The sequence below is a fragment of the Schistocerca americana genome, chromosome 4, assembly GCF_021461395.2.
Source record: "Schistocerca americana isolate TAMUIC-IGC-003095 chromosome 4, iqSchAmer2.1, whole genome shotgun sequence".
NCBI classification, from domain to species: Eukaryota; Metazoa; Arthropoda; class Insecta; order Orthoptera; family Acrididae; genus Schistocerca; species Schistocerca americana.
This window is the reverse complement of record NC_060122.1, coordinates 854,603,716-854,627,803: the sequence shown is the minus strand read 5'-3', so window position 1 is coordinate 854,627,803 and position 24,088 is coordinate 854,603,716. Positions and strand designations below refer to the sequence as shown.

General features: G+C 42.3%; 1 protein-coding gene across 1 annotated transcript in view; it reads right to left on the bottom strand.

The window, feature by feature from the left end:
• LOC124613170 overlaps positions 1-12,453 on the bottom strand; it is a 157,284-nt gene extending 144,831 nt beyond the window's left edge. Inside the window, exon 1 of the mRNA XM_047141798.1 lies at positions 12,269-12,453. Within this exon, the coding sequence (XP_046997754.1) occupies positions 12,269-12,440 (172 nt within the window). The 5' untranslated portion in view covers positions 12,441-12,453. The remainder of the gene's footprint in view (positions 1-12,268) is intronic.
• Between the last annotated feature and the right edge of the window lie 11,635 nt (positions 12,454-24,088).

The window sequence follows — 24,088 nt, the reverse complement described above, 5'->3', positions numbered from 1 at the left end:
TAGAACACGTCCGATGCCAAAACCCAGTCTTGCAGGTGCTTGACCAACATAATGTGTGTTCACCACTTGCAGGGCAGCTACCGACTGACTGAGCCACTTGTGCGCCAATTCTCACCCACGCACCCAACCACCTTTTCCATTCCACCATGGAACGGAGTTCCGTTTTACCTATGATACCTACACCTTTTCAATTTACACTTCTGTTTACAAAAACCCTAAGTGTGAACCATCTACAATTGCATGACAGCATATACATACAAAACTGACATAATTAATTAAGTTGTACTTGAAATATTACATAATTATTTACAAAATATGTTTTAATACATTTATTCCACTTACGTCAAAGACGTTATTCTAAACAGATAAACTACACTTCACAAAAGCTTACTCTCGTTATAGTATTTGCTTAATCTTTCAAAATTATTTCAGAACAAAAAAATGTAAAATATACATATTAATGGCAGTATTATATTAACAATAGCATTACACGCTAGACACCGATGATGACGCTATCACACGTGCAGTCAATGCTGCCATCAACTGTCAAAGCACTCACAGACCTCCATTTAGGACTGCGCGTCTCCACAACCAACGCCAAGTGAGGCAGCCACAGCTCGGTTCCCGCATGCTCCGTCACAGTCCCCGAGCCAGTGTTGTCGAGCACTGGTGAGAGTTGCATGCCTCTATCTCTATACAGGCACAGTTAAACTGTTATAGCATTCCAAAGTGAGTTAACACGAGTCTCATATTCGAGGCATCTCCAGGCGTCACTTGTCTTTACCAATGAAGGCAGAATAGCACAGATCGCGTTGCACCCCGTCTGGGGTTTCAGCATTCATTTGCTGGGTACGGGCTTGGTGAACCCGGGGTCCCCGAGCTGTGGACTGGTGTGCGCCGCCAGTCCTCTGACACCGTAAGCTCTGGGCATGCTTCAGCGACCACCGTGTGGTGCAACGGTGGAACGTTGTGTGTCGCAGGGACCGGGGTTCTTGGCTTGATAGCCTGGATCGCGAGGACGGTACATACCTCTATAAAAAAAAAGGCTTCAATCTTAAGGTGTACTGCGCGCCAATAAGATGCATGGCTGTTGAGGTGGAACAGTCGCTAGTGGGCGACCTCAGAGGCACCTGCCGCACCTCAGTTGTATAAGGCTTACCCAGGCATGCGGGTCTCTGTCTGGGCGCACGTTTAGTTCCCTAGCTGCTCGTGGGATGCACATGGCAACCACGTATTTCCCTTCAGCAACTTCGCAATCAGTAAAGCACATGAGGGAGGCTAGTCTTCCAGATAAGCAGATGGAACTGAGTAACAGGGCTCATGGAATCATAAATGACAATGTTTTCATCGTGATTAAGAGGAAGGAGGGCTCATTTGAAAAAGTGTATCCTTTCTATATTCATAAAGGTTTAGAAGGACTCGCAGGTACACTGAAATCTATCAAACGCCTGAGGAATGGTACCCTTTTAGTTGAGACTAATAGAGCAAAGAAAGTGGGGCTGCTTCGAAAGTCAATCAAGTCAACCACTTGCCCTGTTTCTGTATGTCTGTGTACATGCACGCCTGCATGTATAGGAAAGTGAATTCTATCTTTATTACAAGGACAAGGTGTTCGTCGGAATAATGTTATCATTGGTCTGTGTTTAAGTATATAATATTAAATGCCCTATCCTCAGTGAGATGGCTGTGTATGTCGGTAAAAGTATTTGCTTATTTGACTACATGTATGCGTAATTTAGTACGTTTAATTGTTCACCAAATATGACTATCTGTGGAAAAAGGAATTATTATGTCCTATTGAGCTGGGTTGTATGTGGGGGGCGTAAATGCTTGTGCAAAATTATTATAACAGGGTGGGTGGCATATAAGTAGAACAAGTTCTGTGAAAGTGTATGTTGAAGGAATGAGCGAGTGGATGACACTACTCATCTACGACTGTACCATTAGGACATGTAAATAAATGTCAGATAACGTAAATTGAGGTCTTTTTTTCTTTTTAATCATATATATGACTTCTGCTTGGAATTATGTTTGTCTATTTGTTCTAAATGCATCTTAATCTATACTTAGAAAGGGAGAATACTTTTTTATTATTAAGCGAGTTTTGGCAGGAGTGAATAGGCGTTCATATATGCAAGTGTTTAAGATTTGAGAGTGGAAATTGTCAGCGCAGTGTGAATGACGCGGGGTTTGCTGGCTGGGGGAGAGACACTGTTTACATGTCGAGTTGGAGATGCAGGGGAGGATAGAGATCTGCACTATTCAGGAATCCATTTGTGCAGTGTATGTCGTTAGACAATAGCTGGAGAGCAGGTATAGAGAGAGCCCACTTCGGCATGCTGGTCCTGGGGCTGAGTGGACGGCTGTATAGATGGACAGATATGTGGCTTTGACATGCTGCCGACGGTACTCGCATTTCTGGCGAATGGTCAAGACAAGGTCCTGTTGCAGTAACTGAGGTCGTTCTGTTTCTATACAGGCTGCAGAAGATAATGGATATGTCTTTCTCTGACTTAAATTGCAGATATCAGGTGCGCAAAGATCTGGAAATGGGATCATCTGAACAATGTGTATGGTGTGACTAAAGCCAAGTTGGAATTTTACTGTAGCATGCAGGTTCGGGAAAGGTGACACATTTTGCACTGGGTGTAGCCATCTTGAATAATGGCAATTGCGTAATCAAATGACATATTGACAAAGCGGTCTGGCGGTTGTGATAGGAGCTAAACACAGTTGAACTTAGAGCCATTTTTGTTAGGTTAACGAACTGTATGATCTTCCGCCAAAATTCAAACTCCCTACCAAAATCGGACATCTTGAATGAGGCCCTCTGCTGGTGGCGATGTGTACTAACCCAATTGGACTCCGGACCTCATGGCGAACACACACGTATGATATAAATAATAATAAGTAATAAATTATAATAAATAATAATAATTGATCATAAATGATAATAAATAATAATAAATAACTTGAACAGCTGTCTGAATGCAGAGACCTGTTGGAGTGTATCGATCTGTAAGAGTCAACTTTGATGTCCTCCAGACGACCGAATAGCGAAGTAATATTATGTGTTGGGCGGCTTTGGTGGTCAAGTCAGAATTTGAGAAGATGATTGATTTGGGTTGGGGTGTTATTCGATAGAATGTAGATTGTTCGGTTGACTACTTCTGCACATTTTCTTCCTTTATTTAGCTGAGTGAAGATCAATTGTGGTGTGTTGGATATACGCTTGTCTGTTCTCTAGACATGGGACAAACCTTAGTTGACGTGTAAATTATTGCCAAGATCTCGAATATGTTACATGACTGAGACCGGTATTCGAGAGTGGACATATCATTTTGCGTATGTTTGTTTCTAGTTAGTCAGCAGTTTACAGCATGCTGCACATAAATAAAGTTCGGCGTTTGTAGAGAATTAATTTGAAGTCTATATCTTGGGAATTATGATGAACTTGTGATTGGTGAGGTGTAGCCAAGTGCATGACATTGAGAAGTACAGCTAAAATGGTGTAATATAGATGGTTTATAGAGAAAGTACATGTGTTCTTGCAGTCTAGGAGTCTGAGGATGTTTGTAGAAAAGTGAACAGACAAGGAAGGAGGGACAGTCAGGCGTTTGTGCTGAGGGGGGGACGATACCGAATTTGTAAAAGGAGTTCTGAGGGTGACTTAGGTCCGCTGATGTAAGAGGGAAGATTAGCTCTGAGTGTCTGGTCTGTAGAGAGAAAGAGCAGGTTGACGGTGCTTTCCTAGGATTGGAGAGCATTGCGGTATATAGACGCTGTAGGAATGGGATATTTTTTTTTTCGCATACTGGTTAAGTGCACTGTTTTGTGTCAAATGTGTATATACTGTATTGTTTATGTTATGTGATGAGTAGAAAGGAAGTTGTAAGGACGGTAGAGATATTTACAGAGTAACAGGGGTCAGGAGAGTGTATTTCCGATACTTAGCTCATTGTCGAATGCCAATCAATTGAGACCGCGATCATAACATTTAACTGTAAGTATAATGATATCAACGACTTCGGTTTCGAGAGTGCAAATATAATTTTTTGGTCTGTTTGTTTCTAGTTACTCAGTGGTTTACAGGATGCTGTACTTCGAAAAAATTTGGTGTGTTCTTGAAATCTATGAGCCTGGAGATGTTTGTGGAGAAAAAGCGACCAGGCAAGGAAGATGAGACAGTAACGCATTTGTGTTGAGGGGAAGCGATCGCTGAATTTGTGGAACAGTTCGGAGAGGGACTTCTGTCCGTTGATGTAGAAGGACTGATTACCGCTGAGTGCCGCGTGTGTAGAAAGAAGGAGCAGGTTCACAGCACTTCCTTAGGAATGGAGAGCATTGGGGCATATAGTCGGTACTGTAAAGTTACTGTGGCTTACATTGTGTAGAGTTTGCATATAATGGATTGTAAAGTTACTATTGCTTATGTTATGGGATGAGTAAAGAGGATGACCGTCTGTGTGTGTGTGTGTGTGTGTGTGTGTGTGTGTGTGTAGATTGAGGGGGCTGTAGAGGTAATTTGGCGATCTCTGTAAAAGTAAGCACAGAAAGCCTCAGAAAGAAAATCAGGATCGTACTTCGATAACGGGGCCTTAGGAAATTAGGCCAGTAAATTCGATAAGAAGGAATAGGAATGATTAATCGGTTGTGCTGGGATATAGGAGGGTTGAGAACATTTGCGTATGTTGAGAGCTGGAAGGGTAGGAAGTCAGGAGCGCATTCAGTATTATTTTCGCGAACAAGTTCTGTTAGGGTAAGATTTGAATTTACAAACAAGCTGAGAAAACACGAAAGCGAGCGTTAACTATTTCTGGGGGCACTATACAATTTCGGAGAGGTTAACTGGGCTCTTATTTTTTTTACACAGTCAGATGATCGTTTTAGATTGTGAGGGGAGGGCACCGCTGGGATGTGTGCAGACGGTGTGTGTGTGTGTGAACTCGCTCTCGGCTATTCTGACAACAGACGTGAAGGTGGATATGTGTCGCAAATAGGCCGGGAAGCAATGGAATGCGGCCTTAACCTGTGTGCTGGACCGCACTGAGTTAGGACGGTGACAGACGACGCGCGCGGCCTGGCTTGGATAGTCATGTTCGGCGTCTAGGTGTTGGGTGTGAATGCGGCTGTCTTCAAGTCATGTTTGAGGGGTCGAATAGAGACCTTTCAGCGAACTGAGAGCTGTCGGACGTGTGTGACGTAGTGTGGGACAGGCTGATTGCGCGCGTCTGTTGAGTTATTTTGCTATGCGTTATTTGGACAGATTACGAGTACTGATGGTGTTTACAGTTATGTGTACTGTATTATTTAGGAGCAGTTTGATATTGTGCACTGAAATTAGGAGCTGTTTGCGTGTCTGCTGATTGTGCAACATGACACCAGATACATCAGGACGAGTGTTTTTTGTATGAGAGTGATAGATATGCTCGATGCGTAAATACAATTTACGTTAAGTATTTGTGGGACGATATAGAATATGAGAGAGTTCGAGTTGGTTCTTGTTTTTTCTACTTGGATGTTTTGTTAGATCGAATTGCTGGGGCAAGTAGCTACGAGAGCGCGAGGGCTGTGTTTGCAGCATATCTCCGCCTCTCAGCGGTTAACTACAGGTGGGGCGAGCGATGTTCTCGGCTTAGGTACTGGGGGTATGCTCTGGCCATGTCCTACACCGTGTGGATTGAACAACAGTATTCGGGTCATAGTTTAGTTAGAATATTTACAGAGGAGTATGTCCGACGCGAGTATAAAGGTCCAGGCTGTGAGGTGGGCGGTGTCGCGCTCGTGGTGCGTGATAGAGGCAGAGCGGGCGATTTTGAGTCATCACAGGTGACTTAGGTTAGTGGCTCTGTTTGCCACAATTTTCTTGTGTTGGTAGCGAAATACGAACTGACCATCAGAATTCAAACTTGGCCTATTTGTATAAACAGAATGGGATATAGGTTAATGTAGGTTAGTACACGTTAGTGCACGTTAATAAACGGCAGTACGCATTAGTACATGTTAGCCAACGAACAAGGGTCGGGACTTAAGCTATTTCATTCCAAGGCAGAGTCCTTGGATTCGTGAAGCTGTCACCATACACGTACACGTCCGTACCCTCGATACCATCTGAAACGAGACTCGTCCTCCCAGGCAACACGTTTCCAGTCATCAACAGTCCAATGTCGGTATTGACAGGCCCAGGCAAGACGTTAAGCTTTGTGTCTTGCAGTCATCAAGGATACACGAGTGGGCCTTCAGCACCGAAAGCCCATATCGATTCTGTTTCTTGTATGTTTCGCACGCTGACACTTGTTGATGGCCCAGCACTGAAGTCTGCAGCAATTTTCGTAAGGGTTGCACTTCTGTTAGGTTGAACGATTCTCTTCAGTCGTCGTTGGTCCCATTCTTGCTGGATCTTTTTCCGGCCCCAGCGGTCTCGGATATTTGATTTTCTACCGGATTCCTGATATTCACGGTACAGTCGTGAAATGGTTGTACGGGAAAATCCCCACTTCATCGCTACCTCGGAGATGCTGTGTCCCATCTCTCGTATGCCGACTATAGCAACACGTTGAAACTCACTTAAATCTTGATAAACCGCGATTGTAACAGCGGTAACCGATCTAACAACTACACCAGACACTTGTTGTCTTACACAGGCGTTGCCCACCGTAGCGCCGTATTCTGCCTGTTTACGTATCTCTGTACTTGAATACGCATGCCCATACCAGTTTCTTTGGCGCTTCAATGTATATCACATAGCAATGGTACAAGTTGTGGAGGAAACACGTAATAATCAAAAGTGTTCACGTGTACTAATCAGTTTCATACAAATATCCGATAGCACCTTACACACATTTCTTGCTTACAATCGCTCAAACACGTTGTTAGCAGTAACATTCCTTTTTTCCCAGAGAGTCCGTAGTCCTCAAGGCTAATTGTCGTAACGTATTGAGGAAGTAAGAGCTCTAGAATATTTTTTCTAATGTGTGGGTACAGCTGTGTTCTTGAATGAGAAGAATTGTGCAGTCACTATCCCCCTGTAATGGCGATAACTAAAGCATGATCATACTTTGCACAATTTACTCACTACCACTCCTTAAATTCACTATTAGATTACGACATTACCTTATTCACAGACATCCTGCACACATTTGAAGTTGAATAACTGAATGATGACGGATTCGTAGTGATTATTTAGTTTCATACAGCTGGTGCGCTGGTAGAGACAAACAGAAGCCGATTGTATGCTTGGAATAAAGCATTCTTTGCATTCAAGTGTAATTGAGGTTTCTACATAACATGGCATTCCTTACTGAAAATTCAGCTCCCCACACACACGTTAAAGGCTCTAAACAGGAATGTATCGCCGTTTATCGCACATACAACAAGCAAAATCTTAGTACGACGTTCTAACAGGCTCTTTTATTTTTTCGTAAAGAACAGAATTTTGTCAGATGCGACAACAGACCCGTCTCGAGGTGATCCTCCTCCTGCTCCAAATATTAAACAGGTGCGGTGCTCAGCAACACGAAATTAAAATGTACGTAGACTCCATACATAACAATTTTCCGGTTTCTGCTACCATTTCCTTAGCCCCTGAAAATTAACTATGAATGGCTGTTCTTTGGTTTATATTCCACTCGCAATGATTTCTTAGTCTGGGGAAATTTGTATGCCTGAGTGGCATGTCTACGGTAGCTATGCATGGATTGCAGTGCCGCAAACCTCGACTATTGGCGGTTGAATATATTGTGTGTTCATTGGATTTACAAGTATCAAAATATGGGAAGGTTTCGTGGATGTGGTGAAATCCATGAAATTACATTCTTTATTCATCGACAAATATGAGATGGTGGGAGGCTTTTTTTTCTACAGGGCAGTACGAAAACGATACCCAGCTGGTGCGAGTGTGAACGAATCAAAATTTTTTTTTACACCCATAAGTGAGAATCAGGAATGTTACGCTGCTTGAACATACAAATAATGTGGCTTATGTTCCGACATAACACCGGACATTTGTGGGACGTAATCAGATCACTACTCAAGTAAAAAAAATTATATTTGTCTAGTCGTAAGGGAGGAGAGATTTAACGTCGTGAATGGTGACATCAACGAATTTAGAAGTATATCTGGACGAAAGGGGTGATAGAAGCATTTCGTAAACAGGACCACAATATAGCACCGAGGGTTCAACTGGATGTGCTTAATGTACAAACAGGGCAGGCAACACAGCTTAACAAATTGGATACACAGAACATCCCCTTATTGGGTACCCCTAAGAAGATCCTCGCGTTTTCTTTGTTGCATTTTTGACTGCGATGTTGACTGCAGCACACCAACCCTTGTCGGAGATGTCTTTCCAACCCTGTCGTCAATGCGAGCGCCGTTGCTTATCACATAGCGCCGGACGCCTGTGCTTTACAACACTTGTTTCAGAGAGTCTTGGCAGGATACAGCACCTTCCGGAAGCGCTGATTGGAAAACTTAAATGTCGAATAATTTCCTGGAACCGAGGAGAATCGAGACCTGTAGCCGGTGTGAGTATGTGCATACCATAACTTTTTCGTGTACTATACACATATAAAAGAGAACAGCACTGCTTGTGTGAAGTGTGTATATGTTGCAATATAAAGTTACTTCAGCTAATGTTCTGACATGTGCAAAGAAAATGACTGTGTGTCCATCGTGAAGGAGGTAATGATTTGATACGGAAAATTTCATAACATCAGCGTGTGAGAGAGATGTTACACGGAAAATTATGTGATCTATAGATAGTGTTATTTCAACGTGAAATTCGTTCGAGGACCAAAGACATTAAGAGGAGACATTTTCATTACATCGCTCAGTGTCAGACTGCAGAAACAGTCGTAATATTTAATTGTATTTACACTGATGGATATGCACCTGGTTCCCAATATTCTTGTGAGTCTGGTGATGGACGTTGACAGCATAGCAGCTAGCAGGCGGGTCAGGGTTGGAAACAGAATCTCAGCGGACGCCTTTGTTCCCGGATGGGGCTTGCCCACACTTCGTACACCAGTTTGGAGAGTCCGAGAAAGCTTCCAGTGTGCTGTGGCTTGTGACAATTTGGCTCGCGGCTCCCCCTGGATGGGGGAATAGTGAACTAATACCCAGTTTGTGTTAGGTAGCTTTCGCGAACGTGCATATTGCAAGTATGCTCCGTGGAAATCTGAGAAGATTCAAGACGGCTAGTGTTTGCGCTGGGCGTATTGATAACATTCGAATTCCTCCCGGGGAGGACACTCCATCGCTGGTGGTCCTCTCCCTGGCTGACACACACTTCCGCAGCAGCTGTCAGAGAGGACATGGGCCGTGTTCACAGCAATCGTTTCCTCCGGTCTCTGAGCAGTAGCGGTGGAGCACAGGCGCGCTGCGTTTGGACGTCCAGAAGGTGAGTATGTGGGCTGTGAGAGTGTCTTCAGCGATCTTAGGCATCTCACCCTGAACGGACCATGTTTCTCGACACGTTGCGGTGGTATTTGTTGTTGTTATTATCCTATCACGCGGTAGACTCTTTCTTCCCTTATTCTTCATCGAGGTGTAGCTGAGAGAACCTGGCAACTTAGGAATACTACAGTGCTTTTAAAAAATAAAATATGCTTAGCAGACCAGTAGCAGTGGGGAACTGCATAATGGTGATTGTATAAATTCATATCAAAATTTGAAATTCCAACAATCATTTCATACATCACAGCTTCCAGTCGTGATATCAAATAATATTCGGTTGCATTATTCACTGAAATTTTCTCGTCAGAAACACAGAACTATTGCTTATGCATGCAAACTACTGTGTGTATTTGAAGAAAATTGTTTAAACGTCTATATTAACGATTTAATTAATATTTCCTGTGGCACAGCTTCTGAAGCAACATTTGTGCCATCTTCAAAATCAGATAATCAACACTAGATGTAATAACTCCTCAAGGAGTTCATGTTCAGTGTCAAATGTACCACAAAGGAAGTACGCCAGGAAGGTGGGGGTATTTAGAGTCCAAGGCAGAATGGAAAAGTGTCGCACTTCTTTAAATATCCCACGCTAGTTTTTGAGTTTTTGTCATCTGCAAAGCAAATTACGACTCTCTCTCGCTCTCTCTTTTTGTTTAAAGTGTATTTCGAGTCAGCCTGCTACTAGTTTTGTGAAATCACCAATCTGTGTATGTGTGAAATAGTTAATGCATCAGCCTTATATGCCATACATCATGATCATGTGACTGTAAATTATTGATTTATTAAATTCAATAGAATTTCTGTCTCGATTCCCAGTCAGGCACTTCCTTTGGAAGGAGCGAGTAACGCGTGTGCTGGTACCTGACAGGTTGGTTCATGCTTACAGACCATTTGAGATGGGAGAGGATGCCAACAGGAAGTGTGCTTTTGTTGCTGGTGATTAGCCCTTGCTACCTGCACAGGCCTGCACGGTCTGGCACCCAACAGCCATCGTGTGGCGCAACTGAGGGTGGCGAGATGTGAGAAAGTTTTTCAGATATGTTCAAGAGGTTTGTGACAGTGTAGTTTCATGTTTCCTTATGTGACTGGAATGAAAAATCGCCGCAATGGCTTGAGTATTCTACATATCGCGATATAATTCTTTAAATAAACTATATTCCATCACCATGTTGTATACCATAAATTGCTTAAATAAGTACTATTCCACATATTGTCTAAATTGCTTAAACAATATTCCATACATGGGCAATTGATCAATCAATATTTCCAGAATGGAGGGGCAAAAAAATTTGAAAGGTATCGATTTAATTAGTTAATTAGTCTATCAATTTGATACAGTAGTGGGGGGGGGGGGGGGGAGGCTAATCGAATAACCTGGAGCAGCTCAGGAATACCGAAAGTGGCACAACTGAGCTATTTCCCACCAATTTTACCAATCAGTTCAATTAATTAGACAGTTAATTTGACATCAAAAGTAGTGCTAGATTTCTGAGGGGGTTGGAAGAGAAAGGGTAGAAGGGGGTAGGGGTGACATAGAAAATCACTTAACTGAACAATAGTTGAAGGACAGATTATCTCCAGGAGTTCATTATCTTCTTAGCACAACAGTGGGCTAAGGACCTGTCAGTCAAAAGAGAACAATAGTTTTGCCCCTGAATGCACACTTGCCCCTGATGCAGGCAACCTGCACTAACAAACTGTGCTCGTGCTGTCTGCTACTTCTGATCAGCCAAAGTGCTCGGCATTAATGTGACCTTGCAGGGTAACAGTGGGCCCTGTGGAGCATCACCATATGGCGGCCCAAATCATCACCAAACCGCCGTATTCTTTCAGTCTTAGAACGTAAACTCGGTCAGAACTACTAAACAGTTTGAAACAAGTCTCATTCAACAAAATGAAATTCTTTCATTGTTCCATAGCGCAGCTTTTATGGTGACGGAGGTCAGTCCTCGCTGTTTTGGTGCTGACAAGGTTCGCGAGTGGGATATTCAGTTCTGCAGTGACTTTGCAGCTGTCGTCTCCTTATTTTGCGTCACAGTCCTTTTCAATGACCATTCGTCACGATCACTCAAAACCAAAATTTCGTCTGCGTTGGAATTAGGGCATGCCTTTTTTCCGTTTTCCTTGTATGCGGAATAAATGTTCGATACGGTGCTTCTTGAAGCACCTGACAGTTCTGCTGCCTCGGTTACTGAAGCACCCGCCATGCGTGCTGCGACATTCTGCCCGCGTCCGAATGGACAGAGGCCCGACGTGGTGCACTCACCGTGGCACAGGAAACTGTTCTGGCCACGACTGACCCTGGCAACTTATTGAGGAAACTGCACGGGCCCCTTCGTGTTCAGACACAGAGTGCAACCTGCAGGTTTGGCTAGCATCTACATTTATATTCGAGGACATATTTGTCCACACCCTGCACATAAAAGGCTCGGGTGTGACAAAGTCAAAACGTCCCCACGAACATGGTCTGTAATATAGAAACTGTCAGTCATTATTGGCAGCCTCTGACTTCCACCTGTACTCAGACAAACGGGAAACATTTTGGACTCAATGAAGAGATGTAGATGGTTAGCTGATAGCCTTTGAAGATCGTTCTTCACGGTATATCCTCACTCGCGAAAGGCTGTACAACGTCCATTGATCTTAAAGGTTGAAAATGAAGTGTATTTTCCTCCTAATAAACTCACTGCCGGGCAGAGAACGTTTCGTAATACTTCATAGCAGTACGCGCAAGCCAGTGTGCTTCTCAGTAGTTCAAAACCGCGCGGCGCATAATGTCGCGTGAGTCCATGCTGTATGAAAAAGTACTTACTCGGATATACACAGTAGGTCAACCATAAGTTTTCTTCGCCATCATTCTGAAAGCGTAGACCACCGCCCTGGTAATAGACGTCGGCGACGTGCGTGCAGAAACAGTCGAGCTTCGTGGTGCCATTGGCTGCCAGAAAAAGCAGCCACGACGCGGCTGCAGCCCACGGATGCATTGTGAGCTGTCGTCGCCGTAATGGAATCACGCCAAGTGTGCGTCGCGTGCGGCGCAGACACAGTGCAGAGATAGACGTAGCGGAAGTCTTTCCGCAGGATGAGTTAACCACAGGACGCATGACGTCTCTCGTCCGGAACACAGCCATTTTCCATTTTGCTTCGAGAGCCGTCACAAAAAAGAATTCGTTCCTTTTCTGCGTGCTTTCAGAATGACAACGAGTTCGATTAGCACACTTGCAGACTTACAGGAAGTATCCAGAAATGCTGGTTTATTATTCCGGCACAAAAATAGCCAGACGTGCCTCTCTTAGATATTATGCATAATAGCACCTTAAGCAAAAAAACAAAAAAAATGTTGATCACAGTGACGATGATGAACATATGTGCGAAATACAGTGCGCTAAACATTATGAGTAATGTCTGCCAGGAGACTGCGTGTTTTAGGTACCTGGTGTTGTATGTTTAAGGTAACGAGATGCCAACGATTTGCAGAGACACAGCAGTCTCAGTTTATTTGTCGAGCGGGAAAAGGCATTGCGGCTTCTGATGTGTTTCTAGGTATAGAAAGCTGATCCACATTCCTACTTTTCAAGTACAACGAGAGTTTTTTTCTCAAAGGAACCATTACAGAGTGGACTTCACTCTTTCTCCCTCCTCCCTCACCCCTCTCCCCCGCCACACACACACACATACACACACAAACACACACACACACACACACACACACACACACACACACAAACACACACATCCCAAATATCGAGACGAGGAATACACTATGGTGCAAACTGAATTTTGCGGGAGTAGGAGGTGGCCTGACTGTTGAAAGCCTGTTGGCTGAACCTGCCGTCTGATGTCGGAAGGAGGTGAACTGCTAGCCGACGAGAGTGGCTCAGTTCAGCTGAGGTGGAGAAAGAGTTTGGTGGTGGCGTCAGAATACACGCACTGTAGTGCAGGAATGAGAAACGCGATCATAGCGCAGTGCACTACGTTTGGTTGAGCAGGATGGCTTGCTTACAGTGATCCTTGGGTGACAAGACACTGGGCCTCTTCCTTAAGATTTTCACCTCTCATCACGTATTAGGCCTCACAGGAATTACTTACGTATCAGGTGTAGAAGTATGAAACCGGAATTTGATTGCAATAATTACACATCTGTTGTTTGAAACCGATAAACAATATTTCATTCTAAATAATCTCTATTGCTTTATACATTTCTCCTAACCCTCCGGCAGGCTATGAATGACATGCCAAAAAGCAGTCCTTCTTTTGAAGGGAACCAGTCAGAAGCGTTGTCCGGCGACAGCGTGATGCAAATAGGTGATAATCGGTCGGAGCCAGGTCTGGAGAGTGTTTCCCAGTGGACGCCTCGACCGTTACCCTGACACGTTTTAGTGTGTGTGATGCAGCGTTGTCATGGAGCAGTATGACTTTGTGTTGCCTTTTCCCATATTCCGGTTGCTTTTTGAGTAATGATCGATTTAAATGGATCATTTGTTGTTGGTAGCGATCAGTGCTAGCGGTTTCACCAGGTTTTAGCAGCTCATAAATGACACGCTTCTGATCCAACCAAACACAGAACATTGTCTTATTTCCAAAGCGATTTGCTCTTGCACTGGGTGTATATTTTTTGCCCGGATTCACCCATGATTTACGACGCTTATTATTTTCAAAATACTTCCATTTTTCATCACCTGTTATTATTCGATGGAGAAAAGACTTTCTTTTGTATCTGGCGAGCAGCATTTCACAAGTGGTCTTTCGATTTGCTTGCTATCTTTCATTCAGTTCATGCGGGACCCATTGTCCCACTTTCGGCACCTTTCCAATAGCTTTCAGCCGAAGAGAGACGGCTTTCTGCGTCGGATTCAATTCTTCCGCGAGTTCCTGTTCAGTTTGAGTATCATCTTCATCCGGTGAGATCTGCAATTCGTTGCCTTCAAACTTTCTCGGTAGTTTCTCGCGCTCGTCGTTTGTCACGCCAAATCACCACTTTTGAATTTTTAGAACCATTCGAAACACTTGTTTTCTCAAGAGCATGTTTGCCGAAAGCTTCTACAAACATTCGATGCGATTCTTCAGCAGTTTTCTTCAAATTATAACAAAAACCAATGCTGTCTGCAAATCATAGTTCGCAGACGCAAAACTCGACATTTCTACGCGTTTGAAACAGATACCGATGTATGGAACTTGGGTTACTCGTCAGCCATTACAGGAAGCAGATGACCTGCAGACGCGATCTCAAGGGGCCCTACACTGACGGCTAGCACCACCTACACGAAAATTCCGGTTTCATACTTCTACAACTGGTACAGTAGTACCTGAACAACGCAAACTAAGAGTTAATTTGACCAAATCTTTAAAACGAAAGCAGCAACTGCAGTTGTAAATCTTGACATAGTAAACTAATAAAATTCTTCAGAACTGTTTGTACACCTGATACCAGTAAAAGCTTCAACTTAAATAGAACAAATGAGATTCTAAACCTCTGTCAGGAGCAAATATTTAAAGACCAAAGAACAAATAAATTTAAAAAAGCTTAATGCTAATGATTGTAGACCTCACGATTACAGAAAAAAAAAATTTAGCAATAATTGGTTTGCTTAGAAATGTTTCACAAAATTTTAATTTCAATAATTAACAAACTGCCGGCCGGGCCTGGCCGAGCGGTTCTAGGCGCTAGAATCTGGAACCGCGCGACCGCTACGTCGCAGGTTCGAATCCTGCCTCGGGCATGGATATGTGTGATGTCCTTAGGTTAGTTAGGTTTAAGTAGTTCTAAGTTCTAGGGGACGGATGACCTCAGATGTTAAGTCCTATAGTGCTGAGAACCATTTGAGCCAATTACCAAACTGGCTCAACTCAACACCAACTGGCAGATTAACTAGGTCTCTGCCAAGTTGCATCATCGTCACCTTCATGATCTGGCCAGACCTAAACACCTTCCCCCCTCTACCGGATCTGCAGTCACCACGTTACTATGGAAACCGCCAACAAGAACGGAGGGAGGCCCCTTGTTTGTGGCGGCGGCGTACAACAGAGAAAACCACACCAAATCACACAGTACTGGTAAGTTACCCGTAACAGTTCGCAGTGAAATGTGTATGAACTGTAAATTAATTGAGTGGCATCAATTTGGAAAACAGTAATGCACAATTCAGTAGCGAGATAACTGACGGCCGCAATGACTTACCGTCTAACATTCTGCGTGGTGTCTGTTTGTTCTATATCGTGTCTCCCCACCACTTTCGCGCAACGACGCTCTGAGCTTGTTTTTTAGGGAATTGACTAGTTTGAACCTGGGACCTGTTGCTGGTAAGGAGACGCCAGACCACACATGACATGTAGAGTTCAGAAGAGTTCAGTGAGACTAGTGATGATATAACCAAATACTTAATGATTTCAGCGTCAGCTCCACTGCACTCCCTGTAAAAGAATCTTAATACTAATTAAATTTTGTGGAAGGGGTTCAAGGCTTTCCTATTTTTAGTTAGCTGGTAAAATAACGTCGAAAAAGCAGTTAAGTTTACCATTGGAAATTTTATTCTACTCACAAAACATTGTTTATAAATTGCACTATTGATAAAAGGAAATGTTTTAATACAGGATGGTAAAAACCAACTGCGTTCAACAAAAATGTGAACGAATATTCCCTGAGTGGGTTTCCAAGTTCTACAATGGATTGAAGGATGACCTATGCCATATCACATCTATAATGTAGGTTTAAATTAAGTTTCACAAGAGAGAAAACTATCAAAATGGTCTACAGCAACCCTCAATTATCTTTAATTACTTATCTAACTTGTCGTAAATTACAGTGGCTGATGTGGCTTCTCAATAACTATATAACAGAAAAATCATCGAGTTTCAGATTTTTACTTCAAGTGGCAAATGTGAACACCATGAGCTTTAATTGACGATCGACACTAGTATTCCGTAAAAAGGGGATGTAGCAGATGAGACTTCTGCAGTTCTGAGTGAAGCCTTATGCGCTCAAAAATGCGGCATCGCGTGCGTTCATTACCTTGTCGGTGTCCGTCAAGGGGCGGCGGGCAGCACAGCTCCGCTCACCTCACTGTCTCGGAAGCAACTCTCTCCTAACTTCTCCTTACTACAATTTACCGAAGTTGGTTTTAAAAAACTATCTGGCTGTGTTTTCATCTGACCAATCAGGGTCTCAATGTTAACCTTAAGCTCTGCCTACAAAAAGTCTGTCTATCCAATGAGAAACGTTATACTTTTCGTGGTGGGGCAATGTTTTTTGAAGTTTGCAACGTAAAAGAGACGCGAAAAAGTCTCACGCTAAAACCTGCAGCTGGTGTGGTCCTTTAGTGTTATCGTAAGATCTATACTGTTCTTCTGAAGGGCTCTAGCTTTTAACATGGGCTGGGGGGTGGTCCTAACGTAACAGAGACGCGAAAAAGTCTCACGCTAAAACTTACGGGTGGTGTAGCCCTTTTGGCGTTATCGTAAGATCTATACTCTTCTTCTGGAGGGCTCTAGCTTTTAACATTGGCTGGGGGGGTGGTCCTGAGGTAATAGAGACGCGAAAAAGTCTCACGTTAAAACTTGCGGATGGTGTGGTCCTAGCGGTTAGCTGGCGACATGGGTGCCCGTCCGTCCCTTATCGTAGGGCCTTCCAGCTTAACATGGTTCTGCTCTCGGCTTCTGTTCTCGTTTCTCCCCTCGGAACTGCGTCTGTCTCACGGTGGGAAGGTATGACATGCATTTAGGCATTCTTGTGTTTGTGTATTCCATTTGCTCACTCGTTACTCGTATTACTTTGGTTAATTTAATGTCACGATTTATTTGGAGCTATGTGACATACTACTGGATTTGCTTATCGTGTCAGGGTTTTCATGGAAGGTGTTGAATTTGCCTGACACCTTACAACCGCACAATCCTGAAACTGGAAAATCAATCATTAAGTCGCTTCACTTTGACTGTGAGCTGAATTTCCACTTTGCTTAGGCAAATTTAGACTTCAGTAACAATAGGGTGGACCGCACAGCTCTTGCTCAAAGTTTTCTAAACACAGTCCTGAAGACGGCACCTGAATTAGGCTGTTTTGGTGGCGCAGCTAAACAGGCCGTAACAGCACGGTGTCTGTAGGAACCAGGAAAGCCAGCTGACGCTCCGCCGTTACGGGTCAACAGAAGGCCTCTGGGAGCTCCGGATGGCGCGGCCGCCAACTCGTGTGTCCGGCAAGCAAGCCGCTCGCCACGCGTCAGTCACGCCCACTCTCTCTCTCTCTCTCTCTCTCTCTCTCTCTCTCTCTCTGCAGTCCTGCAGGCTTTTGTTGTAGGCCCGACTGCGGCTCCGCGCTTGCGCACGGCTAAAGAAGGCTTTTTCATGCCGGGCGCGCGCCCTTTGGCCTCAGTTATGTTATACTCTCAGCGGCGTTGACAATCGACAGGTTGGCAACGACCATATCGCATAGTATGACGCTTTTACAGCAGAATCCCATCTGGACCGTGAGAGTGACATATTATTGTAAGTTGTTACACCGTCGCCGAAGTACTGAAAGTGATCGGTAACTACGGTAAGAGGAACGTAGCTTTGGAAAAGAAGCGTCGTCGCGGGTACTTAATGACAGCTGACAAGTGAGGCCTAGTGGAACGTGCGCCCGTTGTATCTTGTAGTAAGACCAAACAAAAGGACCCGAAACTCTGAGACGCGTCAGGGTGGAGAGGAGCTTCCAAAACGCGTGTTATAAGTGGGTGTTCAATGGGACAAGACATTGTCTCGTCATACTTATAACACTCTTGTCCGCTACTGTTATACTGTAACGTTAAAGCTGGTGGCAGATCGTGTAATGAAATATTTTTATTCAAGCAATTATAGTATAAAGAAGCGGAGCAGTGTTACCCTCTGAGAGGAATTATACTGACCGTGTTTTACCTAACGGAGGCGGCTTATCGCAAGTGAAAGTCAAAATTACGTAAATATTTAAACAGTTCCAAACAATATTTTACCTATCTACATTGTTCAAAGAGTAAAGAAAATGGTCGCCAGCCTGATTACGCAAGAGAATGATTGAGATTCTAGTCCAAGAAAATAAGTATGAGTGACTTTAACGGACAAACACAACCTATACTTTGCCACACGAGAGTGCTATGAACTCTGACACCTGCATATGTTCACGTTAAAAAAAGTGCTAACAGTTATAAGAGAACGTGGCTATTTGGATAATGGTAACAGAAAATGACATATACTTCTGCCTTCAGGGTTTGGTCCAACTGAATGATCTCAATAATATAACTATGAATATTCACTGTAGAATCATAAAATAGGCATAGGTTCAATATTACTTTTTAAACATTTTCCTATCTGACAAAAAAATTGTAAATGTAGTTCACTGCAAAATTATGAACTGGTCATAGGTTAGGTCTCTCTCTCAGCTAAATACTTTTCTATTTAGAATGAAAGTTAAATGTATTTCACTAGCAAAATATTTCTCAGGAGAGCTTCTGTAAAGTTTGGAAGGTAGGAGACGAGATACTGGCAGAAGTAAAGCTGTGAGGACGGGGCGTGAGTCGTGCTTGGGTAGCTCAGTTGGTAGAGCACTTGCCCGCAAAAGGGAAAGGTCCCGAGTTCGAGTCTCGGTCCGGCACACGGTTTTAATCTGCCAGGAAGTTTCATATCAGCGCACACTCCGCTGCAGAGTGAAAATCTCATTCTGAAGACAAAAGATCATTACAGAGATTACACTTCATTGCAGTATCGAATTAATCGTGCACTAATTACAGAAGTTCAACGATGGGATGTTGAACAAAATAGAAAGGTAAATGAATCAACAAAAGGTATGTACTGACTAAGGCATGGTGTTACACATGCCTCATGTTTCCTTGAAGTGTCCCTTACGGTAAACTTCAACGAAACATCTATAACACCTAAGTTGTGATGGCTATAAAAAATTATACCATCCAACTTCAGTTGGGAGAAAAAAAAAACAACACAGTACATACACTAAGAAATTTCACACATTTCTTCCAAAGCATTTTCCAAATAAAACATGTACAGTAATTTTCATTTTCACACTGGTTTAAGGAACTAATTTTCATCATTACGCAAGATATCTTTAAACATGTTCATTTCATACACATACAGTTCAAATAACAGAAAAATAGTACACAAAATATCTGCATATTAGTAGAATAGGTATAACCTTCAAAAAAATTATAAACATATATACAACAATACAGAAACATTTTAACTTAACAAAACACAAATAATTTGCATTATTCAGAATCTAGCTTTAATTATTACCGCTGTGTTTTAAAGCCAGACAGTCCAATTTTTAAGTTACACCAGAAAAATTAGTCTTGAAAACGTCTACAACTATTTGAATGAGATTCCATATATATTTTATAATAACTTTTCAGTAACTTCAATAAGAATAGTCAGTCTGTAACACATTGGTCAAAAAACCTAACTTACTTTACTGCTTGCCTCAGCATTAGCAGTCCATGTTACGCATTCTGCCCATTATTAGTTTGGCAGTTTATGATTACTTATCAACTCCTTGCCCCACATTGACAAGTCCTCTGGTTATTGCTCACCTAGCATTATTTTAAATAGTTCTCTGCTTCACAAGTACTTGTCAATTTTGTTAGAGTGGTTTGTTGCCCAATAACACATTTTTGGGCAGTTTATTGCCATCATTTCTAAGTTTTTTTCTTCATTTTATCACATCTTTGGTACAAATTGCATTAATGGTTAAAACATAAAACCTGCAAATTTGAAACAGCAATTAGACACTGGTAATATTAAATCTTTCCTTACTTACTTACTTACTCACTCACTGGTCATACCGGACTCGAGAGTCCATTACCACAGCAACATATTTTCGCCACCTGTCCCTGTCTTGGGCTATTTCCTTCCATTCACATTCAATACCTAGGCTCCTTAAATCAGCCTTCACATCGTCCTCCCATCTACGCCTCGGTCTCTCCACAGGACGTTTTCCCTCTCAGTGCCCTACCAGTACTCTGCGCGCTGCCCTGCCCTCATCCATTCGAGCTACGTGACCCGCCCATCGCAGCCTACGTGATTTAATAATACTGATTATGTCAGGGCTTGAATAGAGTTCGTGAAGCTCTTCGTTATGCAGTTTTCGCCGCTCTCCGCTAATGTCATCCCTTTTTGCTCCGAAAATTTTCCTCAAAATTTTGTTTTCAAATACTCGAAACGGCTTTTCATTTTGCACAGTGAGAGACCAAGTCTCACACCCATACAGCATAACTGGTAGAATAATAGTTTTGTATATTCTAATCTTTAAATTCCTAGACAATATCCGTGATGAAAGTAATCTATTCAGTGAGAAGTAGCAAGCATTTCCCGCCCGTAATCTCTTCTTCAGTTCGGATTCAATCTCATTTCTCGAAGTGATGTCCACGACTAGATACTCAAATGTGTTCACTTTTTCAAACTGCATGTCTCTAACTCTTAACATTTCCTGATCTACTGCTGTTGGCATTCTAGTAGTAACCAGGTATTTAGTTTTGTCTTCACTTATCCTTAGACCTACATCTTCACTAGCCTTGATTAACGCATTCGCATTTGCTGTTACAGACTCTTTCCTATCGCTAATGATGTTTAGATCATCTGCATACCGTAATATCTTAATATATCCATTTAACTCCACACCCTCTGAATTATCTGCTGCCATTCGTACAATACATTCTAGGACTAAATTAAAAAGTAGCGGAGACAGGCATCTCCCTGCTTAAGTCCGTTCTTGATTACGAATTCTTCTGACTCCAATCTCCCCACGTGTACTCTACCTTTCGTGTTTTTCAAACTCGCTTCTATAAGTCTAACATACTTCTTTGGTATTCCAAGTACCAAAAGAATTCTGTACAATTTTGATTGCAATACTGAATCATATGCTTTTGTAAAATCTGTGAAAAGATTATGAACTGGTTTATTGTATTCCCATTTCTTTTCCAAAATTTGACGCAGGGTGAATATTTGGTCTATAGTTGATCTGTTCCTCCGAAAGCCGGCTTGGTAATCCTCCACAATTTCATCTGCATATGGTGTAAGCCTGCTTACCAGAATATTCGAGAAAATTTTGGAACATACTGGCAATAGCGATATCCCTCTATAATCACTACAATCCATTTTGTCGCCCTTCTTAAAAATTGGGATCAGTATCGACTCCTGCCACTCTTCCGGTATCATCTCTGAGTTCCATACTTTAGTTATCACTTTGCGAACTACTTCCACCAATTTCTGTCCCCCATTTTTAACTAATTCTGCAGTTATGCAATCTGATCCTGGTGCTTTATGGTTTTTCAATTTGTTGATTGCATCTCTTACTTTCTTTAACGTTGGCTCAGGTATCTGGGGTTCTGCTGTATGTATTTCGTACGCCTGCTCATTTCCTGCTTCCTGGTGTACATTTAATACATGCTCAAAATGCGCCCTCCATTTACGTAATATAGCACTGGTGTTTGTCTATATTCCCCCAGCATCCCCTCGAAGTGCATTTGTCCTAGCCCTGCAGCCCTTCCTATGCCCATTTATGTCTAGGTAAAGTTCCCTAATGGTTTTTGTTTTATTGTTTGTTTCCATTTTTGTAATTTGATTGTTCAAATAATCCCTCTTCTTTGCCCATAGCCTACGACCAACTTCCCTTCTCAAGTTCAAGAACCCCTCTCGTTTTCTGTCTCCCATTCTATCCCAATCTAATCGTGCTTTTCTCCTTTCCTCTACCAATTTCTTGCATTCCTCATCAAACCACGATTTCGTCCTGTTCTTCTTAATTATACCTATTGTGACCTTCGCTGCCTCTTTGATATTATTCCTCACAGTGATCCACTGTTTATTTACATCCTCGTCTTGATCTTCGTGTGTCCTGAAAGCATCAAACCTATTTGAAATTTCTATCATGTACCTTCTTCTTTCACCATTTAGCTTGTCAGTGTCGAACCAAACAAGTTCTGCATTGTGACACCTTGATGTTGCTGTAGATAGCCGTTGGTGAACTTTGGCAACTAAAAGTAAATGATCAGAATCGCAGTCTGCTCCCCTGAAAGTCCTAACATTTTCTATACTAGTGTGCCATCTCCGATCTACAAGAACATGATCAATTTGGTTTCGGGTGTGTCCATCCGGAGAGACCCAAGTTGCTTTATGAATGTCCGTCCTTTTGAAATATGTGCTCTCAACAACCATGTCTTTTGAAACAGCAAAATTAACCACCCTTGTGCCATTATCATCCATAACGTTATGCAAACGTTCTTTCCCGGAATGCTTCCCCCTTCCCTATCTTTGCATTAAAATCACCTATGATTAATTTTGTATCATATGAGGAGAACTCATCCCACAGTTGATCTAGTTCTTCATAAAAGCCGTCTTTAACAACCTCTTCAGTGTCCTCAGTTGGTGCGTGTACATTAATTACTACTAGTCTATTCCACCTGCTGGACAACACTATGACTGATAGTCGGTCACTAATGAACCTTATATCTCTGATTGCGTGAAGCACTTTTCTCTGCAATGCGAAACCTGTTCCGAAACTGTGAGCTTCCGCACCTCCATAGAAAAATGTATAGTTACCCCTCTTTATGCTACTCTCCCCCTGCCACCGAGTGTCTTGAACCATGGCAAAATCAGGTAATATACATATCATTAATCAAGAAAATTTTAAATGTCATATTTGGGATCAAGTTACGATTAAGTATTTTTACTATTCATTTACCATTGCTTTTTCACACACTGTTAGTTCATTACATACATCAAGGTCAGGACAATAATTTTATATCCTATTGCAAGTGTTTTCTGTGCACACTTTGTGGCACTAGACACACACATCTCATATCTACTTCACACATATTAGTCAGGTTGCTCTCCACCATTTTGAACACACCTACAGTTTTTCAACACCATATTTATCCCTATTTTCAAAAAACATTTACATTTACTCATATTATAGCATTCATTTACCTTGTTTTCAGTATCCTTATCTTTTCTCATCCATATATATTTTTTCTTTTACTTTTCCATTACATTTCCTCTTTACAATACCCACTATACATACATTATTCTTGGTCATTTTCTAGTGTACCCAATTTAATTATTCATTTACTTGTCCACTAACAATACACAGTATCTTACATTATTTCCACATTTTTTTAGTTCACTTTGACAGAGAAGAAGGAAAGAAGATAGTAAAAGTTCTTAATGATGAAGAGGGAGGTTGACAACACGAAAAGAAACTGAAGTAGTGCTGGCAACGACTCAGGTCCCTGGTGCTCGTCAGGCACCTGACAATGCAAAGAGTGCATGTCCCCTGACGATTAACAATCCTCATCTGAGGACATATAACTGTAAATACACAACATGGTGCAAACATAAGCCCTTTCTGGTCTTTAAGTACATTAGAAATTATTATTATATTGTGGAGTTCTTTGCACTTTCATAAAGTTACCATAAGCATCATAATTCATAAAGTTTTCAGGTTTCTCACACTACATAGCCCTATCTTCAAAATTAGACTGGCAACAATAAGCATTCAATTGAAAATAAACAGTTCCTAAGCAAAGTAAATAATAAAATAAACAACAACCTGCCCCAGGTCTCAAGATCAACAAAACAATAATTCACTTTCAGGTAACAGATACAAAATAATAAAGTCATG